At 48.0% G+C, this 21,595-nt stretch overlaps 4 protein-coding genes across 4 annotated transcripts; 1 reads left to right on the top strand and 3 right to left on the bottom strand.

Annotated features, from left to right (window-relative positions):
- Positions 1–30: 30 nt before the first annotated feature.
- On the bottom strand, positions 31–5,862 carry F5B22DRAFT_540962 (vacuolar assembly/sorting protein VPS8). The gene is made up of 3 exons (XM_047972843.1): positions 5,148–5,862; positions 4,662–5,097; positions 31–4,610 (listed from the first exon to the last, which is right to left on the bottom strand). The coding sequence occupies exons 1-3, from the start codon at positions 5,478–5,480 to the stop codon at positions 487–489; spliced, it is 4,893 nt and encodes a 1,630-aa protein (XP_047833536.1). The 5' UTR covers positions 5,481–5,862; the 3' UTR covers positions 31–486.
- A 95-nt stretch (positions 5,863–5,957) lies between these two features.
- On the top strand, positions 5,958–7,760 carry F5B22DRAFT_595222 (uncharacterized protein). Its single transcript, XM_047974128.1, has one exon. The coding sequence runs from the start codon at positions 6,166–6,168 to the stop codon at positions 7,315–7,317; it is 1,152 nt and encodes a 383-aa protein (XP_047833535.1). The 5' UTR covers positions 5,958–6,165; the 3' UTR covers positions 7,318–7,760.
- Positions 7,761–8,497: 737 nt separating this feature from the next.
- F5B22DRAFT_643683 (uncharacterized protein) lies at positions 8,498–10,110 on the bottom strand (the record flags this gene model as incomplete). The annotated part of the gene is made up of 2 exons (XM_047978310.1): positions 8,498–9,737; positions 9,794–10,110. The coding sequence occupies 2 exons, from the start codon at positions 10,108–10,110 to the stop codon at positions 8,498–8,500; spliced, it is 1,557 nt and encodes a 518-aa protein (XP_047833534.1).
- An 8,399-nt stretch (positions 10,111–18,509) lies between these two features.
- Positions 18,510–19,622, bottom strand: F5B22DRAFT_634434 (uncharacterized protein; the record flags this gene model as incomplete). Its single annotated transcript, XM_047976978.1, has 1 exon — positions 18,510–19,622. The coding sequence occupies one exon, from the start codon at positions 19,620–19,622 to the stop codon at positions 18,510–18,512; it is 1,113 nt and encodes a 370-aa protein (XP_047833533.1).
- Positions 19,623–21,595: the final 1,973 nt, after the last annotated feature.

Genomic DNA, 21,595 nt, shown 5'->3' with positions numbered 1-21,595 from the left:
AACATGACCCAACCCCACTTATCTTGATATTTGTAGAACCACTACCAAAACCCCCGGAAATTTCGACATCTCTTGCCAGGAGTCTCAACAACTGCTGTAATATGAGATATAATTGTACAAAAAAGCATACAAGCGAGCTGAGAGCGTGAAGTTGAAGATTGGTACCTACAGAATTACGATCTGGGTGGGCTTCCTGGCAGATCGGGAGCGAGGACGACTTTAGTGCTAGGTCAGCTGGAAACACGCAGTTGAATTGTGTGACTCAACAGAAACGTCAACAGAAGAGAGTGAAGCAACTCGTGAGACTTTCATAGGCAACTATGGACGTAGACATCGTTTCTCAAGGAGACAGACCTCCGGCCGTCGTAGGATGAAAGCCTTCGGGATCGCAATCATGCTAGTGCAACTAGTTTCAAGAAAGTCAGGAATATATCATCAATACATTGGGTGACAAGTATATACAAGTATTTGTGTTTCTGTAAGTATCTAACCATCAATGGGGCATATATACTCTCTTTCGCGGCCAAAATCATCAACTGACTTGTGGCGTTTATCTTTGCTCTGTGCCTGCAATGCATCTAGACATCTTTGGTGATAGATGTGCCTACATGCAAGCACAACAAGTGGTCCCAACGGCTCATTCCTCCTCGAGCCTACAGCATTGCCATTTACGCTTAAGCCCCTGTCCTCAGAAGAATTTTCACCTTGGGCTGTTGTGCCTTCAAGTGAACCCTGTTGAGCTGGTGGATCGACACTCTTGCCTTTGCCTTTCCCCGAGTATATCTCTTGCTCTGTTGAGGATTCTGCTATACCCTTCCCACGAACCGTAGAGGAAGTAGAAGCAGCGGCAAGGGACTTCTTCTCTTTTCGCCTTGTAGTCTCAATTGTTTGCTTCTCTTCCCAAGCTTCAAACACATTGCCAGAAACACCAGGACCCCAGATCCGACGTCCACAAGCCTCACAAGTAGATCCTTTTGGGCGCCAGCCCCTCTGGCGTAACTCTACTGCTTGCTTGACATTGACAAATAGCTGCTGCTCCAGCAATCGATTTGAAAGTTGCAAAATCGACTGCTCATAGGCGTAAGCGGAGAAAATCGATGCTAGAACGGCTCGCAGATCAGCAAGATTTGGTGACGTGGCAGCTGCACGTGTCAAAAAGGCGCGAAGGATACGCAAAAACATCAAGCTGCCTCCAGAAGACGTAACTAAACGGTTACTCGACTCCAAGGATCCTTGTGCTGATGTTGCCGTAAGAAGTGCCGTGAAGGTATGCTGAACTAGCGAACGTAGTAAACCAACAAGTTTCTCGGTATCTAGAATTTGCGAGATATGGTCTCGTGTTGAAGTTGTGCCCTGGTCAGGTGGGCTGACAACGCTGGATAATCTGCGGGTGATTTGAACCGTAACGTCAATTATTTCCAGCCATAACTTTTCACTTGGTGTAAGATCGCTAGGAGTCGGTGAGCTTTGTCGTCTCTGGAGAACATCAACCCGTTGAGATGTTTTCATCTGGCCTTGGCACAACCAAATACCAACATGGGTATATTTCTGCAGTGCTTTTAAAAGTTCTTCAGCTACATCCTCAACGTCGACCTCCTCTTTGTCTTCAACTGTGCCAGACAAGAGCCCTTGAAGCGTTGACTCTAGTGTAAATAGATGTTTTGTTAGACGGCTCATTGCATCCTGTACTTGTCCTTCACGTGCCATGAGAATGACCGCGGCATCGATAACGCCAGTGTCTTCCATGGTTGGCAGCAATCTATCGAGTCTTAGGTTTGTTGCTTGAACAGAACCAACGTAATCCGATACATGGTTGGAATTATATCTACACATAAGCTGCACGAAGAGCTCGATAAATTCTCGTCCCAAATTGTTCTCTGGCTGTCGAGAAGTTCCAGCTTCGGGTTCGAAAAGTGCTTTGAGATATGCATATTGTAGCTCGGGGCTATCTTCGAGAGACTCCACGACAAAGTGGTGTAGTTCGGGTGCATATTGGTGGAGCATCTGTGCAGCCTTTTCCGCATCTAACTCTACTAGTTCCGCCGAATGCTGTTTGATAACATCGTAAACATCTTGAATTTGCCGTTTATTCAAGCTAGCTTGAGGTTTGAGACAATCCACAAGGCAACCGAAAATCCCTTCCTGATCATCAGGGTCGTCAAAGTAGGTTTGCACCAACAAGCCATATCGGTGTTCAGTTTTATAAATTCGCTTCAAGATACGGTAAAATCCCGCCTTCTCAAACAGAGGTATCATTGGCATTAAGTCTGGCGGTTGATAGACTGAAAGAAGGTATTCTGCACTAAGTTGGGCATCATCTGCTAGATCAACACCTGGGTAGTTGCAGAGGCCGCTGATTATTTTATCCAATGTCGACCCCGGGATAATGAGATACTGCTGGAACTTGGGCAGATTCCGCGCGATGAACATATCCAAATAGATAGTATCCTCTGGGGCGAAGTCATCGGGATTCATTATCTCCAGCAGGATCGACACGATGTACTGGCGATCGACAGTCATGCCAAACACTTGCTCTTCTGGAAGGTCCTTTCCGGTACCTCCATTGAGCTGCTTCTCCTGCGACTCATTGAGAAAGGGGTCCTCGAAAGCCTCATTTAGCGCACTTAAACAGCTTGGAGCGTCAAGCTTCAATATCATCCTTAGATAGGGAAATGGTGGCTCTTGCGTCCCTGATGGCCGAGTCAAGAAGTCTTTGTTGCTACCCTTTGGCCACTCAATTATGTTTCCAGAAAAGAGGAACCAATAAAGTTCGGCCTTTGCCTTAGAAGCCAGTTCTTCTTCGATAGCCTCTCCCGTTGGATAAACTCTACCTGTCAACGTATAAGATAGATAAGGAAAGATTTTGAGAGAATTGACACTGAAGATCTCATTTTCCATCACATTGCTGTTTGGTTCGTAATCCCCACTTTGCATCAGTGGCTTGAGAAGGGTGAGAAGATCGATAAGTGGTGTTATGTAGTCATTCAGGGCTTGGTTCCACACGTATATCAATGCATCATAAAGACCGTGCTGTTTACAAAGCAGTGTGATCTGGTCAATATCGAGAGTAGTCGTCTCCATGTGGCAAATCATCTCTTCAAGGCGACCTTCCCAGCCTTGGGTCACAAAATGCGTTACCATTGCTTTGACGACGGTTGGTGGCACGGTCCTTATGGTTTTTTCCAGGATATATGACTCGAGAACCTCTAGAAATATTCCCTCGACTTCACCCTCTTCGAACCACTCGTAAACTTCATCGAATAGAAAGTCAATGTCACCCACATTCTTGCACGCCACAAAGCACGTTTCTGCTAATTCGTGTAAATGCTGGTCATCTGCTGAGGATTTGTTCTTTTGGCGTTGGCCAAAGGCGTATTTCAACGATGCTGTCATGATCTCCATTAGTTTGTCTTGTACCATTTGATGCCGCGAAACTGCATCTTCAGGCAGTCCAATAGTCAACTTGTTTGCGTCGCCAGTATAGTACGAGGTTGCTAATTGAATCGCGCCAACATAATCGCCATTTTCCATCAATGCGATCAAGCGGTCAGCCCAGTTTGACAGTGAACCAATCGAGACATCGTTGAATCCGAGCAGAAAGAGGCGCCCCTTATATGTCTTCAGGCTCATATAGAACGCATCAGCAACAACACCGTGCATAGAGGTGTCATCTTCATCCAGCTGCTCTACCAACGCGTGTAGTTGTTCTGAAAATAAATCCAAATGATAGATGTACTTGTGAATCAGGTCGAAAGCCTCAGTCATCCTCATTGAACGATCTTCCAGAATGATCAATCGTTGACTAACAGTCAATACGGTCAAGACCGAGCGGCTAAGCCATTGAACTGCGACAATAGCCTCTTCACATTTCCAACGGCTCCGTGCTTTGAATTTGAGTGTTGGCTGCTTATCCTTGTTATCGGGGGGTATCTCATCCACATCCAGAACAGTCAAAACATTCGACCAGCAGTAAACCAATTTGACTTTCGACATTGTACTGCCGGTAGCAGGGTCGGGAACTTTTAACTTGACCGCGGGGAACCACGCCAAGCATCCACTCATCGCACTATGTGGTGCAACATCCTTTGGTCTTGCCGACTTATGTTGGGTCTGTGCGATGGGTGTTGTTGATACAATGACTAAGAGATATGGTGTGAGCATTGCCGTAAGACCCATTGAGTCTGTAGCACGTTCCACATTTCCGAGGGGTAGAGGCGAGAATGCCAGTACAGTACTGGGTTTCAAAGGTTTGCCTGCTGGCGCTGGGGTCTCGGGATAACGTCCAAGTATCCTCACCGTCTTGACTGTTCTACCAAGCGAGCCGGTTCCTCTGGTGGCTAAATGAGAGAAAGCCATGCCTCGATCATCTGCGGAAACCAAGGCTGTGTGTCTCGTACCCAAAAATCCAAGGTGGGTGACAGCCACGTTGGGCATATGGCCATCCACTGTCCGATGTTGCATTTGGGCCGGATCTAAATGAGGTATGTGTAAGAAAGGGCGCGAGGCCCGACTTGTGTCCCAGGTGAAGATGCTTCCGTTTGCATGACCGGCCCCGATTGTGGTATGATCCGCTGATATGGCGATTGATGTGATCGCCCCAGATTCCACGGCTATTTTGGATTAGAATTTTCAAGAAGGATTGGAGGGGAGGGTTGCCTCACCTCTGGTGCCTGGTCCAATTATCATTTTCAGAGTTTGGTGGTAATCAAACATTAGAATTATGCCCTTAGTGGTGCCCAAAACAATTGAAGCAGAGATAGCTATACAGGTAGGAGAACCAAAATTGCGCTTCCCAGCTTCCGAGAAACATTGTCCATTCAGTTTCTTAAGTTTCGTCCATCGTACAACTTCCCATGGCGGCGAGGGGGTTTCGGTCTCCCCGGGATCTAGCAAGAGCTGGCTACTGAGAGACACATTTCTACTGTGTCCCGTCAGGAAAGCGGGAGATGAAGGTCGCGGTGATAGTGTAGATGGAGAGGAGATGCGTGATTGGAATCGCCGGTCAAAGGGCCGAAAAGAAGGGGTTGGACTGGCTAATCCGGGTCGCGATGCCATAGACGGAGCAACGCTGCTACCGGGTGACGATAAGACCGACCCCTTCAGTAACGTTAGCATAGTACCAAACACTGGGAGGCTGGCGCTCTTACTTGGATAGAAGGTGAATCGTCCGGAATCGATAGTAAAGAGTTTATTGGACTAGAAGCTCGCCGCGGTAGACCATCCATCGACGAACCCTCATCGGACACATCGGCTTGGTCTCTGAGCAGTTGCCGGTACCGACTGGCGGCAACAGAGCCTTCGACTGGCGGCGGATTGGATACATCTTCCCGTAGCTCTTCCTCCAAGACGCCGGCAATATGGTCCTGGTCATCCCCCTTGATCGTCTCTTCGTCACTGGAAATTACATCCGCATCGGGAAGCGGATCTAAGTGGTCTTCGCCCATATCCTCATCTTCCCTCTCCGGTGGCTGTGTGCTCATCGGGGCGGTTGTATCGAGCGCATGGCTTCCATGGGTATTTTCTCAATAGGATACAACACGGCGCCCCAGCTCGCGGCACGGCTTCGCAATGCTTGGGGTGTTTGGAAGCTCTTTGAATTAGGTACTCCGAGCTTACTGGCGCGCGTTCAAGGTCGAGCTCAATGGAAGTTTGGAGGTGAGCTAGACACGGTTGAGACAAATAGGGAGGCAAGGCGGGCTCTAACAAAGGGGAAACAAGTTATCTCGTGTACTGCCGTGATATATACGCTGTAGGATCGTAGACCGTCACTTTCCAGACTTATCAAATCCAATTGATGTTGTCTACCTTATTGTCGCACTCTCAAGATTGGCAAGTCAGGCCTGTATGGGTGCGCCTAGGCAGATAGAGCTTCAGCCAGGGCGCAGGCTACAGCACAGCACAGCACTATAACTACTACACGATCCCTACCGGCTGCCGCCAATCATTTCCCAGGCCCCGCCGCTACTTCACTAACAGCAGCTATCCCAGCCACTTCCCGAGTCCCTCCACGTCACTTTGCCTACCAGGGGAGCTTTATCTGACCTATACCTACATGTGCTATAGAATCGTTTAAACATTTAACCCGAAGACTCACGTCTAGAAACATCACTCATCCTAACCAACCGTTGACCTGTTGATTGCAAAGAACCTCGGTCGTGTTTCACAATGGCTTCTATTGGGCCAGCATTGCCCCCGCAGCTCGCGAAACGCAAGCGCACGCCCGACGACGAGGAAACATCTACAGACTCACCCGCATCGAAAATACGTGTTTCAGAAAGCACGCGAACCAACGAAGATGAAGTTGAGCTCGACAGTGATAGCGATGATGGATACGGTCCTCCTGCTCCAAAAGCTATCTCGCGCCCGTCTTCAATAGGCCCGGCCCCCCCTCCATCAACCTCAGCAGGGCCAAGTCTCTCAGAGAAGAACACCAGCAGTACCTCCCCTAAAAGCGAGGAGAAAACCACTGGTCCTTCGGCGCCATTACCACCCACCACACACACGACAAACCGCTCAATAGGCCCTACACTACCACCGACAAGCACAGACGAAATCGACCTCGAAAGTGAAGATGACGACGTTGGCCCAGCACCGCCAGAACCCAAGCGTGTCCAAGGCCCTGCTCCACCCCCAGCAGACCTCTCAGAAAGGCCGCCAGCAGATTCAGAATCCGATTCGGACGATGATTACGGGCCGGCCCTCCCATCATCCACATCACACCAAAAGCGGCAGGCCCGTGCTCTCGAGGCAGCAGAAGCCGAAGCAGCAACAGTTAAAGCGCCCCAGCGCGACGAGTGGATGCTCGCGCCGCCAAGCGCAGGTGGATATCGTGCCTCAGACCCGACGAAAATAAAAGCGCGCCGCTTCAACTCAGGTCCGCGCGCAGGCGCAAGCAACGGCGGCGAAATCAGCAGCATATGGACAGAGACGCCCGAGGAGAAGCGCAAGCGTCTCGAGAACGCCGTGCTAGGCCGGGACACAACAGCGGGATCCAGTGCATCCTCGCATCCGCCACGTCCGCAAAGCAAGACCAAAGAAGATGTTGCGCAAGCCGCGCGGATCCAGAACTACACCGAGTCGACGCGCGGCCGCAGTTTGTACGAGGAGCACCAAGCGGCGCGGGCGCGCGGCGACAATCCCAAGACCGTCGGCGCCAAGAGCTGGGTGGACGAGGAAGAGGACGACCCCAGCAAGCGCACCTTCGACAAGGAGAAGGACATGAAGCTCGGAGGTCGTATCGGCGCTGCGCAGCGGCGGGAACTACTGAACAAGGCCGCTGACTTTGGCGGTCGGTTCGCCAAGGGGAAGTATCTATAGACAGCTGCGCAAGATAGAAGAACGCACATCGATCTAATTACATTGGTCATGGATTGATCTTATCATCTTTCAGCCTGCGAATTTGATAAGTAAGAACGCATATATATATATCTGTCTATACCTTAAGTGCTGTGGAGAACATAAGGATCCAGGAAAGGGGTAAGTTGATGAGGTAACTTTTATACAACCTCGAAGTACCTAATTACTAGTCACGCCTGATATAACCACCAAAAATACTCACGACTATCTAACTAACTTGAATTCCCTAAATAATCTTTTTGCGTAGGAATTATGCCCAGGGCGATTTCATACTCTCATTACCTCTCTCGTAGTGATTATAGATAATCCCAACCGTCGTCTCCGCGAGGTGCTCAACCCGAAATGCATCTCAACAATATCTAACGCATTAGTCGTCCACACTCAGATCTAATTGTACAACATTAGTCAAGAGCTTACCCAATGCCGATATAACAATACCCAACTACGTTTTTACTTGAAGAAATACAAGAAAGGGTCATTCACTCCAGCGATAGCATCAAGTTGCAATTGTAAATAGACTTGTAATACCTAACTATCCGACTTCCTCCTATATGCAACGTGACGAGCGAGATTGATGGGTAGGGGAGACCTTAAACCCTCCATTTCCATTGCGTAGTTCGAGATCCCCTACACGATATCAAATAAAAACAATGCCATACTCCCGCAATGCTATTCATTCATTCAGTTACCCTGGTCTCTTCCTCCAGATTCCACGTGCCGTTCAGGCGACGACGACTCAGCGTGAGCACTTGTGTCGGATGCTTCAAGCTCCAATCGTGTCTACTATAGCCACGAGTGTTAAGTTCAAAGTCCGTTCAAGTAGATTCACGGTTGGTTGGGTTCCACATAATTGGATCCATTGGGTCATCATTGGAACAGAGTTGAAAGACTTCCCGTCCACGGGCTTCCCCCTCCTATCCATTCTCCATGCCTAGATGACTGCTTGACTTGCGGTAGAAGTTGATACGGCAGATTAAACTGTCGATTAATATATACTATAAACAGATGCTGCGTTTCTCCTGTTGTTATTGTTTCCATGGGATAGGTGCTCGCTAAAAATGACGATTTGCAAAGTAGCTCATGATGAAGTTCTAGAATCTCATTTATTATTTGCGTATATAAATCACAATACCACAACTCCTCAGTTGGGCTGAGTAGTCGATGGCTGGAGTCCTGCTTCTAGCTGAGATGGTGTTGTTGAAGGATGAGCGGTACCGCTATTAGGACTTGATTGCGTTTCCGCAGCCTGCGCTTCTCGATTCCTCATTTCACGCTGTAACGCAAATGGTGGGAATCGATTTCGAAATCTGGTCATGAAATTACCGCCATTCTCATTTGGTGAAACTGGGGGCTGCGCTTGGTTAGCGGTGTTCCGACGGCTGACCTGTCCTGGTCGTTGAGACCTATAACGCCGGTCCATCTGGGCAGGATCTCGTGGTGTATCATTGAATCGGCTAGGAAATATTTGACGGGGAGCATCGCGGAAATGACTCCAAGCAAACGATCGTACAGGCGTCCGAGGGTAATTCATACGACCATTATTCCTTGACGGATCAGCCGCCGCAGCCGATGCATTAGGGTCTCGTGCTTCACCCTCGGCAGGCTGAGGGCGAGCCTTGGGGGTATAGTAGTCAGCCTTGCAAAGTGGACAGCAGGCTCTCCTGTTTGTTAACCAAGGATCCAAGCAAACAGCGTGAAACGCGTGCCCGCATGTCAAGCCACGCACGTCATCATCGTCTTCAAGCGTGTCGATGCAAATAGCACAAGTATCACCTGATGATCCCATCATATCCGGGTCCAGAGCAGGGTTGATGTGATCATCGTCATCTTCGTCGTCCTCACTAGTCCGATGGAGTGAATCTTTGCTTGTATCATTGTCCGTCTGCGCAGCTGTGGCAGTGGGCACTTCATTTGCAGCTATTTTGTTTCCGTCGGGCTCTGGTGTAGGTGAGATATTCTTAACTTGGTCATCGGTTTTCTTTTCATCTCCAACGATTGGTTTTGGCTGGCTTTGTGCTGTACGATCGGCCTCGAGCGGATTATTTGTAGCCGATGCATCGATAGGCCCTCGATTATCAGAGGGTTGTTCCGGAATGATTCCCTCTACGCTTCGCACACTATTGGCTCGACTAGGTGGTGCTGAAATACCGCCTGCGGTTGGCAATCCTTCCTTCTTGCGTTCGAGGACCCAAGTCTTATACTTGACCATCGGGAACTTCTCATTTACCTCATCCATAGTCATCAGCTTTTTCTCGCGACGTCGTCGATGGGGCCGTGCGGGCATATTTTGCAAATCAATCGGTTCGCCATTCTCATCAAGTCGTGCCATGGCGCGATTGCGAGCATTGTATCGAAAGCAGTACTTAACACCAACAATAATCCTATGCAAAAATCAGAAATCCCGGCATCCCAGCACTATGCGTAGGCCGATGCTTACCATAAATTCGTAAAGACAACACCAAAACCGAGAGCGACGAAAAACAACAAAGGGGAACTAGATCCCGTACCCCCGCCATCTTTCTTTTCCGCGGTAGGAGTTGGAGAGACCGCGGCATCCGTAGGGCTACTCATCATAGACGATATGGAGGGAGTAGACATTATTGACGAGATGCCAGTACTAGATGGAGCCAATGCAGACGTCGGCGAACTCACTAAATCCGTGGCGGAGGAAGTCACGGCCTGTCTGATCTGATGTTCTACCACTCTCGCCACGACGTGTGCGCCGTTCACAAGCGCCCTGTTGAGATTTTCCATTTTTCCTTGTACCGTAGAAAATGCCTAACAGATTGATTGAGTTGGATCAAATCTTCGAGAGTAGCGTCATGGGTGCGACAATTGAGTTTCAGTTGACGAAAGTCGCTTTTTGAGTTCGTTTACTTCGACTAGTGCGATTGGGTTTTGGTCAAACGGCAAGACTCGTCTACCCGTTCCCTCGGAGCGGACAAAGAAAAGAGTCAAGACACACGAGACGCCGCTATCAAAGCCGATCCGTTCCAGAAATCCTGCGCAATATGAATAGACAGCCCGCAACGACGTCGGTAATCGAGATTCAATTGAGAGGCGATGACCACGACAGTCAGAATGCGGTCGGGCTCCCAACTCGAATGAGAAGGGAAACGTGCCGAATGTCTATCTCGGGACGGTCTCTAGGACGCTGAGATTACTTGACTTCGCTCAGCTCGACCAGAGTTTTGCAGTGCATGCTGCGACGTTGACAGACGGCTGGTGGAGTAACAAGGCAATGGACCTCGAAAGTGAAATGCAAGTAGAACGGAATGAAGGGGAAGGGAGAGTTCGGGAGGCAGAGAGGAGATAAGGCCAATGGTTGGCCAGGTGCACTAAGTAAGTAAGGCAAGTGGGTGGGCAGGACAATGTACCCTTTCAGTGGAGCAGCACCTGTGCCACTTGCCTGGCTGGGTGGACTTTAGCGCTAGCGGCAGGCGAGCCCAGGCCTGGAAAGGATGGGCTGGAACAGACTTCTAGTACCTACTACGTATAAGTGCCTGCTACTACTATCAGATACTACCTATGTATGTATTAAATATAGCTGACTGCTAGGTTCTTTCACGCTGCATCCAGAGCGCACGGCAATCGCATTCTCTTTCTTTTCAAAAGGACTCGAGGTCTGTTCGAGGTCTGTTCGAGGCTTGGAGGTACCTAGGTATGGTCCGTGGAGCAAAAGAACCGGGGGCGGTGGGCTCTTAGCGCACACTAGTGCTGATTCGGCTGGTGCAAAGCCACCCCAGAAGTGCCCCAGAAGCCACCATTTCTGCACTCTTTTGCGCCGGGCTTGCAAGTTGCCGTGACGAGAATACTCAAATACTAACATGGCCCAGAACAGACCCAGAACAAGGCCAGGCTTATGGCCAATGGACATCGATTACAGTAATACCACTGTAGCGTAGTACTAGCTGTAGCGTGTTGCGTCCCTAAAGTAGGTAAGTACCTACAGTACCCAGCTCGCCTTGGTAGTAGACACCCGTAGTAAGTACGAAGCAGGCGAGAGGGCCTGCCGTAAGTACCTACAATAGTTCATACACTATCGCCATCGGATCGTTTCAGGAAATTAATTCAAAAGCCCCAGCCTTACATTTGGGTCCTTAATTCTCACGCAAGAATGGGAGTTGTCGAGTGACACAGTTGAAAGCATTGGAAAATAGATGAAAGCGGCACAACAAAGAGCTGCTTGATCCGAGCACTGTAACCCTCAACCTAGGTATCCTCCGCCCAGACACTTACATGGTATTTACATGTACGGTACCTACCTACCTACATAGGTATATGTAAGTACACTACAGATAACAGGCGCACCTGTGACGCGACCCGCCGTTCAATATCTCCATCGGGTTAATGCCTGTCGCGCTAAAGTCATCGGTTCGTCATGCTGCTACAATTATCCAGATAAGATCCACGGCTTATTGCTAGGGACAATCTGGGGGGACAGGAACAGTAAATCAGCGCACAGATAGTCGTCCGAGGTCGTCATCTGGCAAACTCATGGCCCGGTCCTCTATTACCACGTGTACCAGTATTGATCCCTTCTTGAAAAACACCATCCCACCACTATTTGTCTGAATGTGCTCTACAGCATCGAGGCCGACCTGTTTCTCGTCATCATTACTTTGGTTGGCTGGCTATTGACCTGAACCACTACAAGTAACCACAGGAATCACAGGAATACCCCAAATGAAACAATTCATTGGCTAAGTAGTTTCGCGTAAGCCGGAGGATCCGAGATGCCAGCGCTAATACTAAGAGGGTAAGATAGGAAGGGCTACCTACTTAAGTCAGTAAGCCCTACAAGTACACTCTCATCAAGTGTAACAATTAATGCCGCCGAGGGCTAGCATTGTTCGACTTGCTGTCCTGAAACTACCTACCTAGGTAGTGTAACCTCCTTTTGCCAAGTTGATATACCGGTACCTAGTACGGCTGGTGAAGTCTTGAAATATCTTGGAATTCGACTGGGTATTCTAAGGACGCCGCTTCATGGATGAAGGATGAGGACAAGCAAACGAACGTGAAGCAGTAGCATCAGAAATCCCTTACCCCCTATGCTGTGGTCTCGGAGATTAACTCTCGCTTGCCAGCCCTTTTCTTACTTACATCACGGTATCATGTGCCGCCGTGGGGTATTGAGGCTGGCGGCTATAGCGTGATTGATCACCAACACATAAGTAAGAAAGCATATCGGTGCTTACCAGGTACGTCTTGGAACACGTCGCAGCCAGAATCCTTCTACCTACCTACATAGCTCTGTACATAGGTAGTATGCTGGCACTTCACTACAGTCCAATAGTCCTAGCCTTCAATGTTGGAACCATAGGAACGATATCAGGACCAGGTATACGAAGTAAGTAGACCTAGCCCCTGGATACGGCATTATCTACACGACACGTGTAGGGGAGGGCGGACGTTGTAGGTGCGCTTCCGAATTCAGCTCTGCAGCGCGCTGAAGCGAAAAACGCTCAGCTTTCATGTCGAGACACTGGAGCTGACGTATGCATGCCAATTTCCATCCATCAGCCACTAACAGGAGTTCGCAGGATCTAGGCTTTTCTGTTTTCTTATTCTGCAACCAACAACAGACAAAGAACAAAAACACTCGAACTGGAAAAAATTAAAAAAATAAAATAAAATAAAAATAAAAACAAGAGTCATGATGTTCTCTTATCGCGGCGATAGTAAGCTCCATCGCTGAGCTTATTTGGACTTTACTACTGCTAGTATGCCATCACTTTATTTAGTCATTGATTAAGTTATTTAGTCGACAACCTGAACACACTCGCTCCCTTCTAGCCAACTACAGGGCAATGTTTGCCGGCGCTAAGCTTTGCATCTCTCCCTACGGAGCACATGTGACTTAGGTTGATCTTCCATCGAATCAAGTTAAGTTAAAGGCCATTTACAGGGACACACCCGCGACTAAACAGCAGAAGGAATGGATTACTGTGTACAGTTGTGTATTACGGTGACTAGTTTGACACTCGCGGATTCGCTTCCTAGTATTTCTACGTCATTTTTGCGTATAATTATTCCCGAGAACCCCTCTATTGTCGAATCTTCTATCCTCCTGTGCGGTACCAAGATGTTTTCTACGAGGGTCCGATTGTGCCAGTAAGGGCCAGAAGCATCGTCATAGTGCACACGGTACCCTATTCTACTTCTCCCAGCGTCATGGCGTGTTGCATCAGCTCATCAGGAGATCAAGCTGATACAACGAGCTCGACTCTATTTGCTACTATCTACATACTATGTATAAAGCCTGCACGCTGTTGGTCAAATTGACATGCGGACCACGATTGGCTTTGTTCTGTTTTTGGGCTCGGGAATAGGTCACGCTTTGACCTTATCAACACCCTTCGACCTATCAGGTTCATTTGCGTCGATGTTCGTCTACGTCACAACGAAAACTACCCATCGGCTTTAGTTCGCTTTCGATAACGTAAGATCCAAACCTTGAACGCAGGGTACAGCGCTTCCAGTCCGCTGTCACGAAAAATAGATCTATAAGTGCAGGGTGTCTCAGCTATAGTGCGGGAATACATTATAGGCGTCGCGTTTGTAGAGAGAAGGTTGAATCGCACGATGCCGGATTCACTAGGACGTTGACGCAAGCGGGGTCAAATAGATCTCGCAAAACAAATAACTTAACGTATTAATTTCCTGATAGTCAAAGGGCATATCTTCCTCGTGAGGATTATGTGCTCTAGACCAACACATATCACTGGATACCACACCGAAAAACGTGCTACAACTGTCAGGCGCTGATGCTTGGGTAGCAGTAAGAATAGGGAGGCCGTCCGCGAACGGGATTTGTTGGCTCACGCATACCTATCTAGGCAAGTCGATGAATTTCGTGGCTGTGGCTGTGCCATGAATATGCCGTCAGAAACTCCCCATGCTACCAACAGCAATGTTTGGGGTGGGTAGTACCAACTCGTTAATGACCTGACCTATATTTGTCAAAGCGGTTTAGATAAGAAACTCGCACATCCCCGGCCCCTTACATCAAGACGACCCCGATGAAGCGAAACAAAGATTTCAGGGACAGCCAACTTATTGCGTATTCCAATCTGGAGGGTCAAGTTTATTACCAGCACCTAGCGTTAATCCTGATACTCAATGTCGTTATCTCGTCACTACTAGGTAAGACAGTGTCTCGGGTGATGGCTTCTTCTGTGTCGGATGCGCCGGGAGCGGGGGCGTAGTTCGGATCTGCCCGCCCGGGATTTATACGGGCAAGGCTCGGTATCGACCCGGCTCGTCGAATGACAACATGATGGTCCCCTCGGTCGCCTGGTTCACAGTAATGGATATACTACCCTACAATTGGCTCTGAGTTGAGTTTAGGTTGCGACCGCCTGAGCTGCATGTGTAAGTATGTAGTGATTGGTATAGCTAATGAACAGCGTAGTAACTCGCGTTCCGAAACATAGGAATAGCGAAGTTGCCCGTCCATATGCTAATGCACCTAGGCTAGTCTACGATGTAGACACTATGTAATGCATCACTTAGCTGGTCATGCAGGCGATACCAGGGTGCCTACTTGGCCACCGCCCTTACATACTTACACAAATGTGAATCATTTGGTTACTGCGGTAATTTAATTGACATTAAGGGTTCTTAACATCTCACTCTCAGCATAAGGGTTATCATAATTGGCTTAGGTAAGCTAGGAGGTAAAGCACTGTAAGCTGATCTCATAGTTATAGACCTCTTAAGTTGGCCCTATTCATGTTCTATATATAAAGACCTGATAGTTACACAACCTCATTTGAATCTTACTACCTAATACTACCAAATCAAAGTCAGCGTAACACTCTCATATGCAGCCTTCAGGTCCGAGACTCTACCCGCCCAATTTAGTCATCCCATCATGCAATATATCTTCGAGGCGTGGCGATGTAAGATAAGCGACACGTTTCACGTCGATGCGTATTAGATAAGGTAGTACCTCGATCTTATGAAATGCCTCCTTCAGCTATTCTTCGTCCTTAGGTCTTCTGGAATGGTGATGGCAGTCAAAGATTTGAATCCTCACTAAGTCTAGCCGATACTGCAAAACTCTCACTACAAATCAAAGATAGAATTCAAGGAAGTAGGCTTTTCATTCATTACCCGCTTGGTATGACGGATACATAGAAGCTTAATTCTATCATCCATTGTTGAAGTACTACCATTAGTGTAACGGCAAGTTCCTCTCTCAATAGTCGACAGTATGTAGCTGTATAAGAGTGAGTACTTAGTCGTGTGAAATTACATGTAGTGTGAGATTCTCTGTAATATATACAGAGGTCTGTGAGATTGTTGCTCGACAGCTCTCCCGTCCTATAAATAAAAGGTTTGATACACTCTCAGAGGCTTCCTTGTTGGTAATATGAAATATTGCTCAACTCAGCCACAAACTCGCAGTAACAGAGATAGGCTAAGTTCGACTTGCTGTTCAAAAGCCAGCTTTCTCGACCGTCGCAGGGCTATGCTATTTTCTCCCCCATCCTAAACGAGACATGAAACTCTTTCAGACTACTAGATATCGAAAGAGGAAAGAACTAACCTGCTGGTGCGGTCGCCATTGCGGATGTAATAAGGTCAAATTTAAGCTAAAACGTACTTGGTTTTTAATAGCTCTCAATTCGATAGTGTCTATAGGTTAAATCGGTTCAAAATTTAGCTGATCTCAGGTGGAGGTGAGATAAAGCTAAAAGAAATCATCTTGTCAGTGACAAGAAACTTGAAATTGGCGTAAGTGATGAGTATTTGCTCGATTACCCATACTCAGCACTCACCCACTACTAACGAATTATGATGGCCAACCTCAACTCCTTACATTTTCAATAACTTAACATTTCCTCTTCTACTCTACTTCTCCTTAAAGTAGCAATTGTCTGGCTTCTATCTTGTGAATAATGAGTATAAAACAGCTCAAATTGACATCCGTGCTCTTTATATCACTTCAAGCGGAAATAATTGACAGCGAAGGATCGATGCCAAAGGTGATTCTAACCATCAGCAAGTGAAGCCTTATAGCTCATAAAAGGGGAAGAAAAGGGTAAATATAGGCTAGCGCTTCTTTGCATCATTAAGCATAAGAAATTTGGCCATAGAGTCATACCTGGTCTTCCAAAGATCCTCAAGAATTGGGTCTGACTCCTTTGAGAAGTCAACGCTGAGCTCGGAGACTGTAATGACAAATCGAGGCGACCGAATTATTCGTGAGCATATTCTGTTGTCCTAGTACATGGCCAGCATCTCATCTGCCTCCCACGTACAAGGACCTGCTGTTGCAGAATACCATAACGGTTACATACAGTCAACTAAGCCTCCAGATGAGCGCGCAGATTCCTCAACGTCACATGGAGTCCGAGTAGGTGTAATTCAACTACATACTAAGATACTTTAACTGCTCACCCGGATGACAACACTTGTGTTCGAGCCTCCTCAGTTGATAGGAAACCATAAGAGCAACCAGGGCTGTTATTCGACTACAAGCTCAATCTCGTTACTCTGGGCACGACCTGGTAATGGCGGTTATCATCTAGATGCTATTAATGAAGAATTCTTTTTCATGGAAAGTACAGAGATAACAAGCCATCATCTCGCGGCCGCGATTCATCGTAGGTAGTATGTCATACGAATATGAGAAAATACCGGGTCTTCCATTATTTCCTGGCAAGCATCTTCTGTACCACAAGGTAGAGCGAAAACGAATACTGAGCTGGGGCCGGTACCGCGGCGAACCTAAATTTGATGGAAATCTGTAAATAACTTCGTTTACGCACAGCCGCAACACACCAGTAGTCCAGTCAAGAACACGGAAGTACCACGCTGTTTGACTCTGTCATTCAGCGAGCTAGAATATACCATGACCCCGTAGTGGAAGGAAAACCGACGTCTCTGCGCCTAATCAGTTTTGGCGACCATCTCGTTTTCTCCCGGAATGCTCTGTCTACGGATGAGTCTGGATGGAGGTATAGTACAGTAGGAGAGCCGGTGCTAACGCATACAAGACGCTATAGTATATCTTACAGATATAAAATAGAAGGCCTTGTGATAATAGTCAATACCAGAAACAGTACATCGCCCTATGGATTCGTCCGAACAGAGAGATATCTGCACGGAGGACAATATTACCCAGAGATAAGCTTCGTACAAGAACGTCACGCACCATACACTTTTACATTTTACTCCAGTCCTTCCACACCGTAGACACGAATACAGCCCAGATGATACGTCTATCCTAACCATTACATCTAGAGGGCACTACCAGATCTCAGAGCCCACAGCGCGAGAATCAATACCAACGGCCCGTACACATTCCCGTCAAGTCATGAATCTCCACTCTGCTCATACACGCCGTCGCGCGAACAGTCATTGACTACGCAGTATTTACCGAAGTTCCGACATTGAAACAACTAGTATTATCAGGCAACAGCTAACGCCAGCGAATTCCGAAGTTGAGAAAGCGCCTTTGATAGGTCCCCCGCGGATATGTGTTTACTAGACGCTGCGACCCAAGAGCCTTGGCTGTATGCTCGATGTGTTGCAGCTGTGTGGGTCGGATGCGTGTTGTCGGAAATAAGATATGCGTCTGCCTTTTTGCGACTTACGGTTGGAGATATCCGCGCTGTCATTGGTAGAGCTGTGGTTGTGTACGTATCTTTAGGCATTGGGTGTTAGGGACGTCTGAGATGCCATAATGCAAGTGTTCCTCAGGTTGAAATAATCTATCCTGGAAATTCGTATGTGCGAGAGGGTTAAGGTAGAGAAGACCGCTCGCATTGAAGAGACCTTTTGCGGATGAGCATATACATAGTTGTCATAATACTTAGTGTGCCATGGGTATTAGTAATTGTATTTGGATAACGGCAAACCTATTGCGTTTGTATTCAAATGGTATCTAGATGAGATGGCTATGATTGCGACAAAATCTATTTAAGAACACAAGAAGAGTATATGCTGTGGTATAGTGTAAACGCCATCGCCATGCGAACAAATAAGACGAAAAAAAAAACACCATGAGAAACAAAAGAGATTAAATAAAATCTGCTATGCAATTGTCTTTATAACGTTGGGGGGATGCGTCCCTCGAGTCCCTGAAAGTAAATAATGAAGACGGGACGCAATAAACCGTATATGAACCGTGCCCCCTTTTATCCTCCTAGCGCGGGGCCCCGGCCCCGGTCCCGTGAACGTAAAATGATGTATCCGAGCGTGCCGTCGCAGAGCCACTGCACCTGGCACCCGCCGGAGACGTGATCGCGCGGTAGCGCGTCTGCCGCGCTTGTTTCGAAGTCGCTCAGCTCGGCCTCCATCTTGTGGAGCTGCAGGAGATTCTCCTCGCCGACCCAGTTGTTGATGAGTTTGGCGATGCGTTTGAACCCGCTCGTGTGACCGCCGCAATCATCAGGGTGATATCCGCAGTAGACGAAGAGATAGCTGTGAATGAGTTCGTGGATGAAGGTGGATATGAGTAGGCGTCTGTTGTATTTCTTGTTCTTGAGAATCTCCCTCGACAGGAAGATCAGGGTCTCGTAACCGTGGCCATCTGGCGCATCCCTCCATGCCGTAGTGCCGATGATATTGGCTGGAAGATCCGCCCATGTCCAGGACACTCGGCCCTTGAGACTTCCCCGAAAGAAGATCTCATTGGCAGCGTAAAATATGCCTTGAAGTGCCTGGTCGTCAATTTCAAATTCGGCGCTTAGTGCTTTGGGACTGATAATGCTTTTCAGGATCCTTTCGTGTTGAGAGAGCTTCCTTCGTCGTCGGTAGTCTGCCATGTCTGCTTCGACGAGACCCGCAGCTGCATCATGATGAGCATTGTCCGTTGTGTTAAGCGGGCGAACCATAGACACAGGTCCCTTGTCGTTCCGCACCCGAAGATCAAGACATGGATTGTTTATTTGTGTTGACACGCTATCGTAGTTGTACTGGTGTGCTGAGTCCATGTGCGCAAGTTGATGGCTCTCGAGCCTCGCCCTCGCTGACGGGGCCTCCTTGATGATGAAAAACGCAGGCACTGGCTGGTAGTCACAGCGACCCATAGAGCACTCATCGTAGTGAGTGTCAAGTCGAGGCCGCTTCCAATATTCGGGAATGATCTGGTAGTTGTTGTTGGTGATATCCAGGTGGTGCAGATGGTTGAACTGTCTTTTTCTCGGTTCGTGAGGCAGAAAATTGGCATAGACTCGTGGCGGGGGGATAGCCGAGTCGCTCAGAGAGCGTAGCATCTCTGTACCACCCGCATCCCAACCCGCCATCATACATGTACATGCTCCAGGTCGGATTTCCCACGACGCATAACACGAGACAACGATGTGGTAGGATCCAAGCCAGTCTCAGGGCCTATGCTCGAAAGGCAGCGTAATGATAAAGTGGTGACACTTTGACGCCGTCACGATGGTTAGTTTCAGATAGTGCCGGCGCGTTCAACTAGAATTCAAGGTTCTTGTTGTTGTAGTTGCGACGAAGCGACTATGAGAACGGGTGCGCTGTAGGAATTAAAAATAAAATTGAACTTGCACCACGTAACACTGTTAGCTGTGGCGAAATGCGGTAGTAGTGCAATGCAATGCAATAAATAAAATCAAATAAAATGAAATAAGATAAGATAAAATAAGATTACCGTTAGCCTCACTTCCAGATGCTCGCGTGCTATAATAGCCAGAAGGTGAAGGAGAGAGAGAGTGAAAGACGGATTGATTATATGCGTGGAACGACAGGAATGCAAAAAGTGTCAAGACACAACCGACAGGCAGGATGCATGCAGTTGTAGTCCAGGGCTTCCTGGCTGACGACCTGGCTGGCTGGCTGCTGGCTGGCTGGTGAGCCTGTGACGGGGGCCGTTTTGGACGACACTAGTTTAAGCCTGGAAGTCAGGATTGACCAGCGGCGAGTGGGAGGCGGTAAGCGGAGAGGCCTGAGGAGGAGCCAACGCATACAGGTGGAGAAATATCGAAACAGGGACCTGCTACACTATCACAGTCTGTTATATATGGTTTAGGTATAATGAATATGATAGATAGATGGTAAGCTACATGCGGCGGTGAAGGATAGGGAAAAATAAAAATGAGAAGGAAAAAAGTAGACTCAGATGGAGACGAGACACAACGGAAAGAAGAAAGAAATAAAGAAAGAAAGAAAAAATAAAAAAAAAAATAAAAGAGAGAGAGAGAGAAACGACAGTGGAAAACACGACGATCTCGGCGTGGCGGGTGTCTCTATCTGTCAGTCAGTTAGACTAGTCAGTCAGTCAGTCTGGACGGTTTTTAGTCTTGGGCCCTGTCTAGAACGAGGATCGACCATTTGATCGACCACCTACAGCTCGACAGTACTATTTGAGTAGGACGCTGTAACGCTGTTGAAGGCACTAGGTAAGTCAAGCACCTAAGGTAAGACTAAATTCTCATGCTCCAGCATCAGCAGCACAACACAGCACAGGTCAAGAGTGGCGAATAGGTTTGTGGACGCTGGTTACTACCTCTACCTACATGGATTTAGTTGTGGTGGTATATACGTACTGTCCTCGACCATCCATTGCCCGTGTACTGCGTGTGGGCGGTGAATGAATGGATATTTCCAGGCATCTTATGCTTTCTCCCTACTCATGTGTATACTCACGTGTATACTGCTTCAATCACTTGATGTACGACATCGTGGTTCCATGCACCACACCATGAGGAATGCAATATAGGTAGGTATGCAGGTGTATGGAGGGGCGGGAGGAGATTGATACGCCGCTGTGTGTGCCAACAGGACGATGAGGCATTCATTACCTTTCCTTGACTTTGGAATTACCGAAGGACAACAAGCAACACCTTCAACAATGCTGTCTATCTATCTGAGTGTCTGAGTGTCTGTGTGTCTGTGTGTGTGCCTCTGTGTTGGCGGTCTTGTGTCCGTCTACAAGACGACTATTGACAGACAGACAGACAGACAGACAGAGATCGCTCACCTGTGGCGTAACACCAGGTTTTTTCTCGTCCCGTCATTGTTCCGAGTGCGTTGTGTACGCAGTTCCTTACCTACATACCTAATGTACAGTATATATCATCTGTGTGCTTACGGCTTGTGACGCGCCGTACCTGCATTTGCGCTCGGCATTTCCTTCCACATACCAGGTCTATAGGCACTGAAGGCAGGGAATAAAATGAGCACTTTGGTGCGCATTGGTTGATGATTGCGTCGTATAACGACACCGCCTCGCCTCGTCTTCTGTTGCTATCCCGATGGAGTC

The sequence above is a fragment of the Xylaria bambusicola genome (assembly GCF_022495145.1).
Source record: "Xylaria bambusicola strain CBS 139988 unplaced genomic scaffold F5B22scaffold_8, whole genome shotgun sequence".
In the NCBI taxonomy this organism is placed as follows: Eukaryota; Fungi; Ascomycota; class Sordariomycetes; order Xylariales; family Xylariaceae; genus Xylaria; species Xylaria bambusicola.
This window is presented reverse-complemented; position numbering and strand designations above follow the sequence as displayed.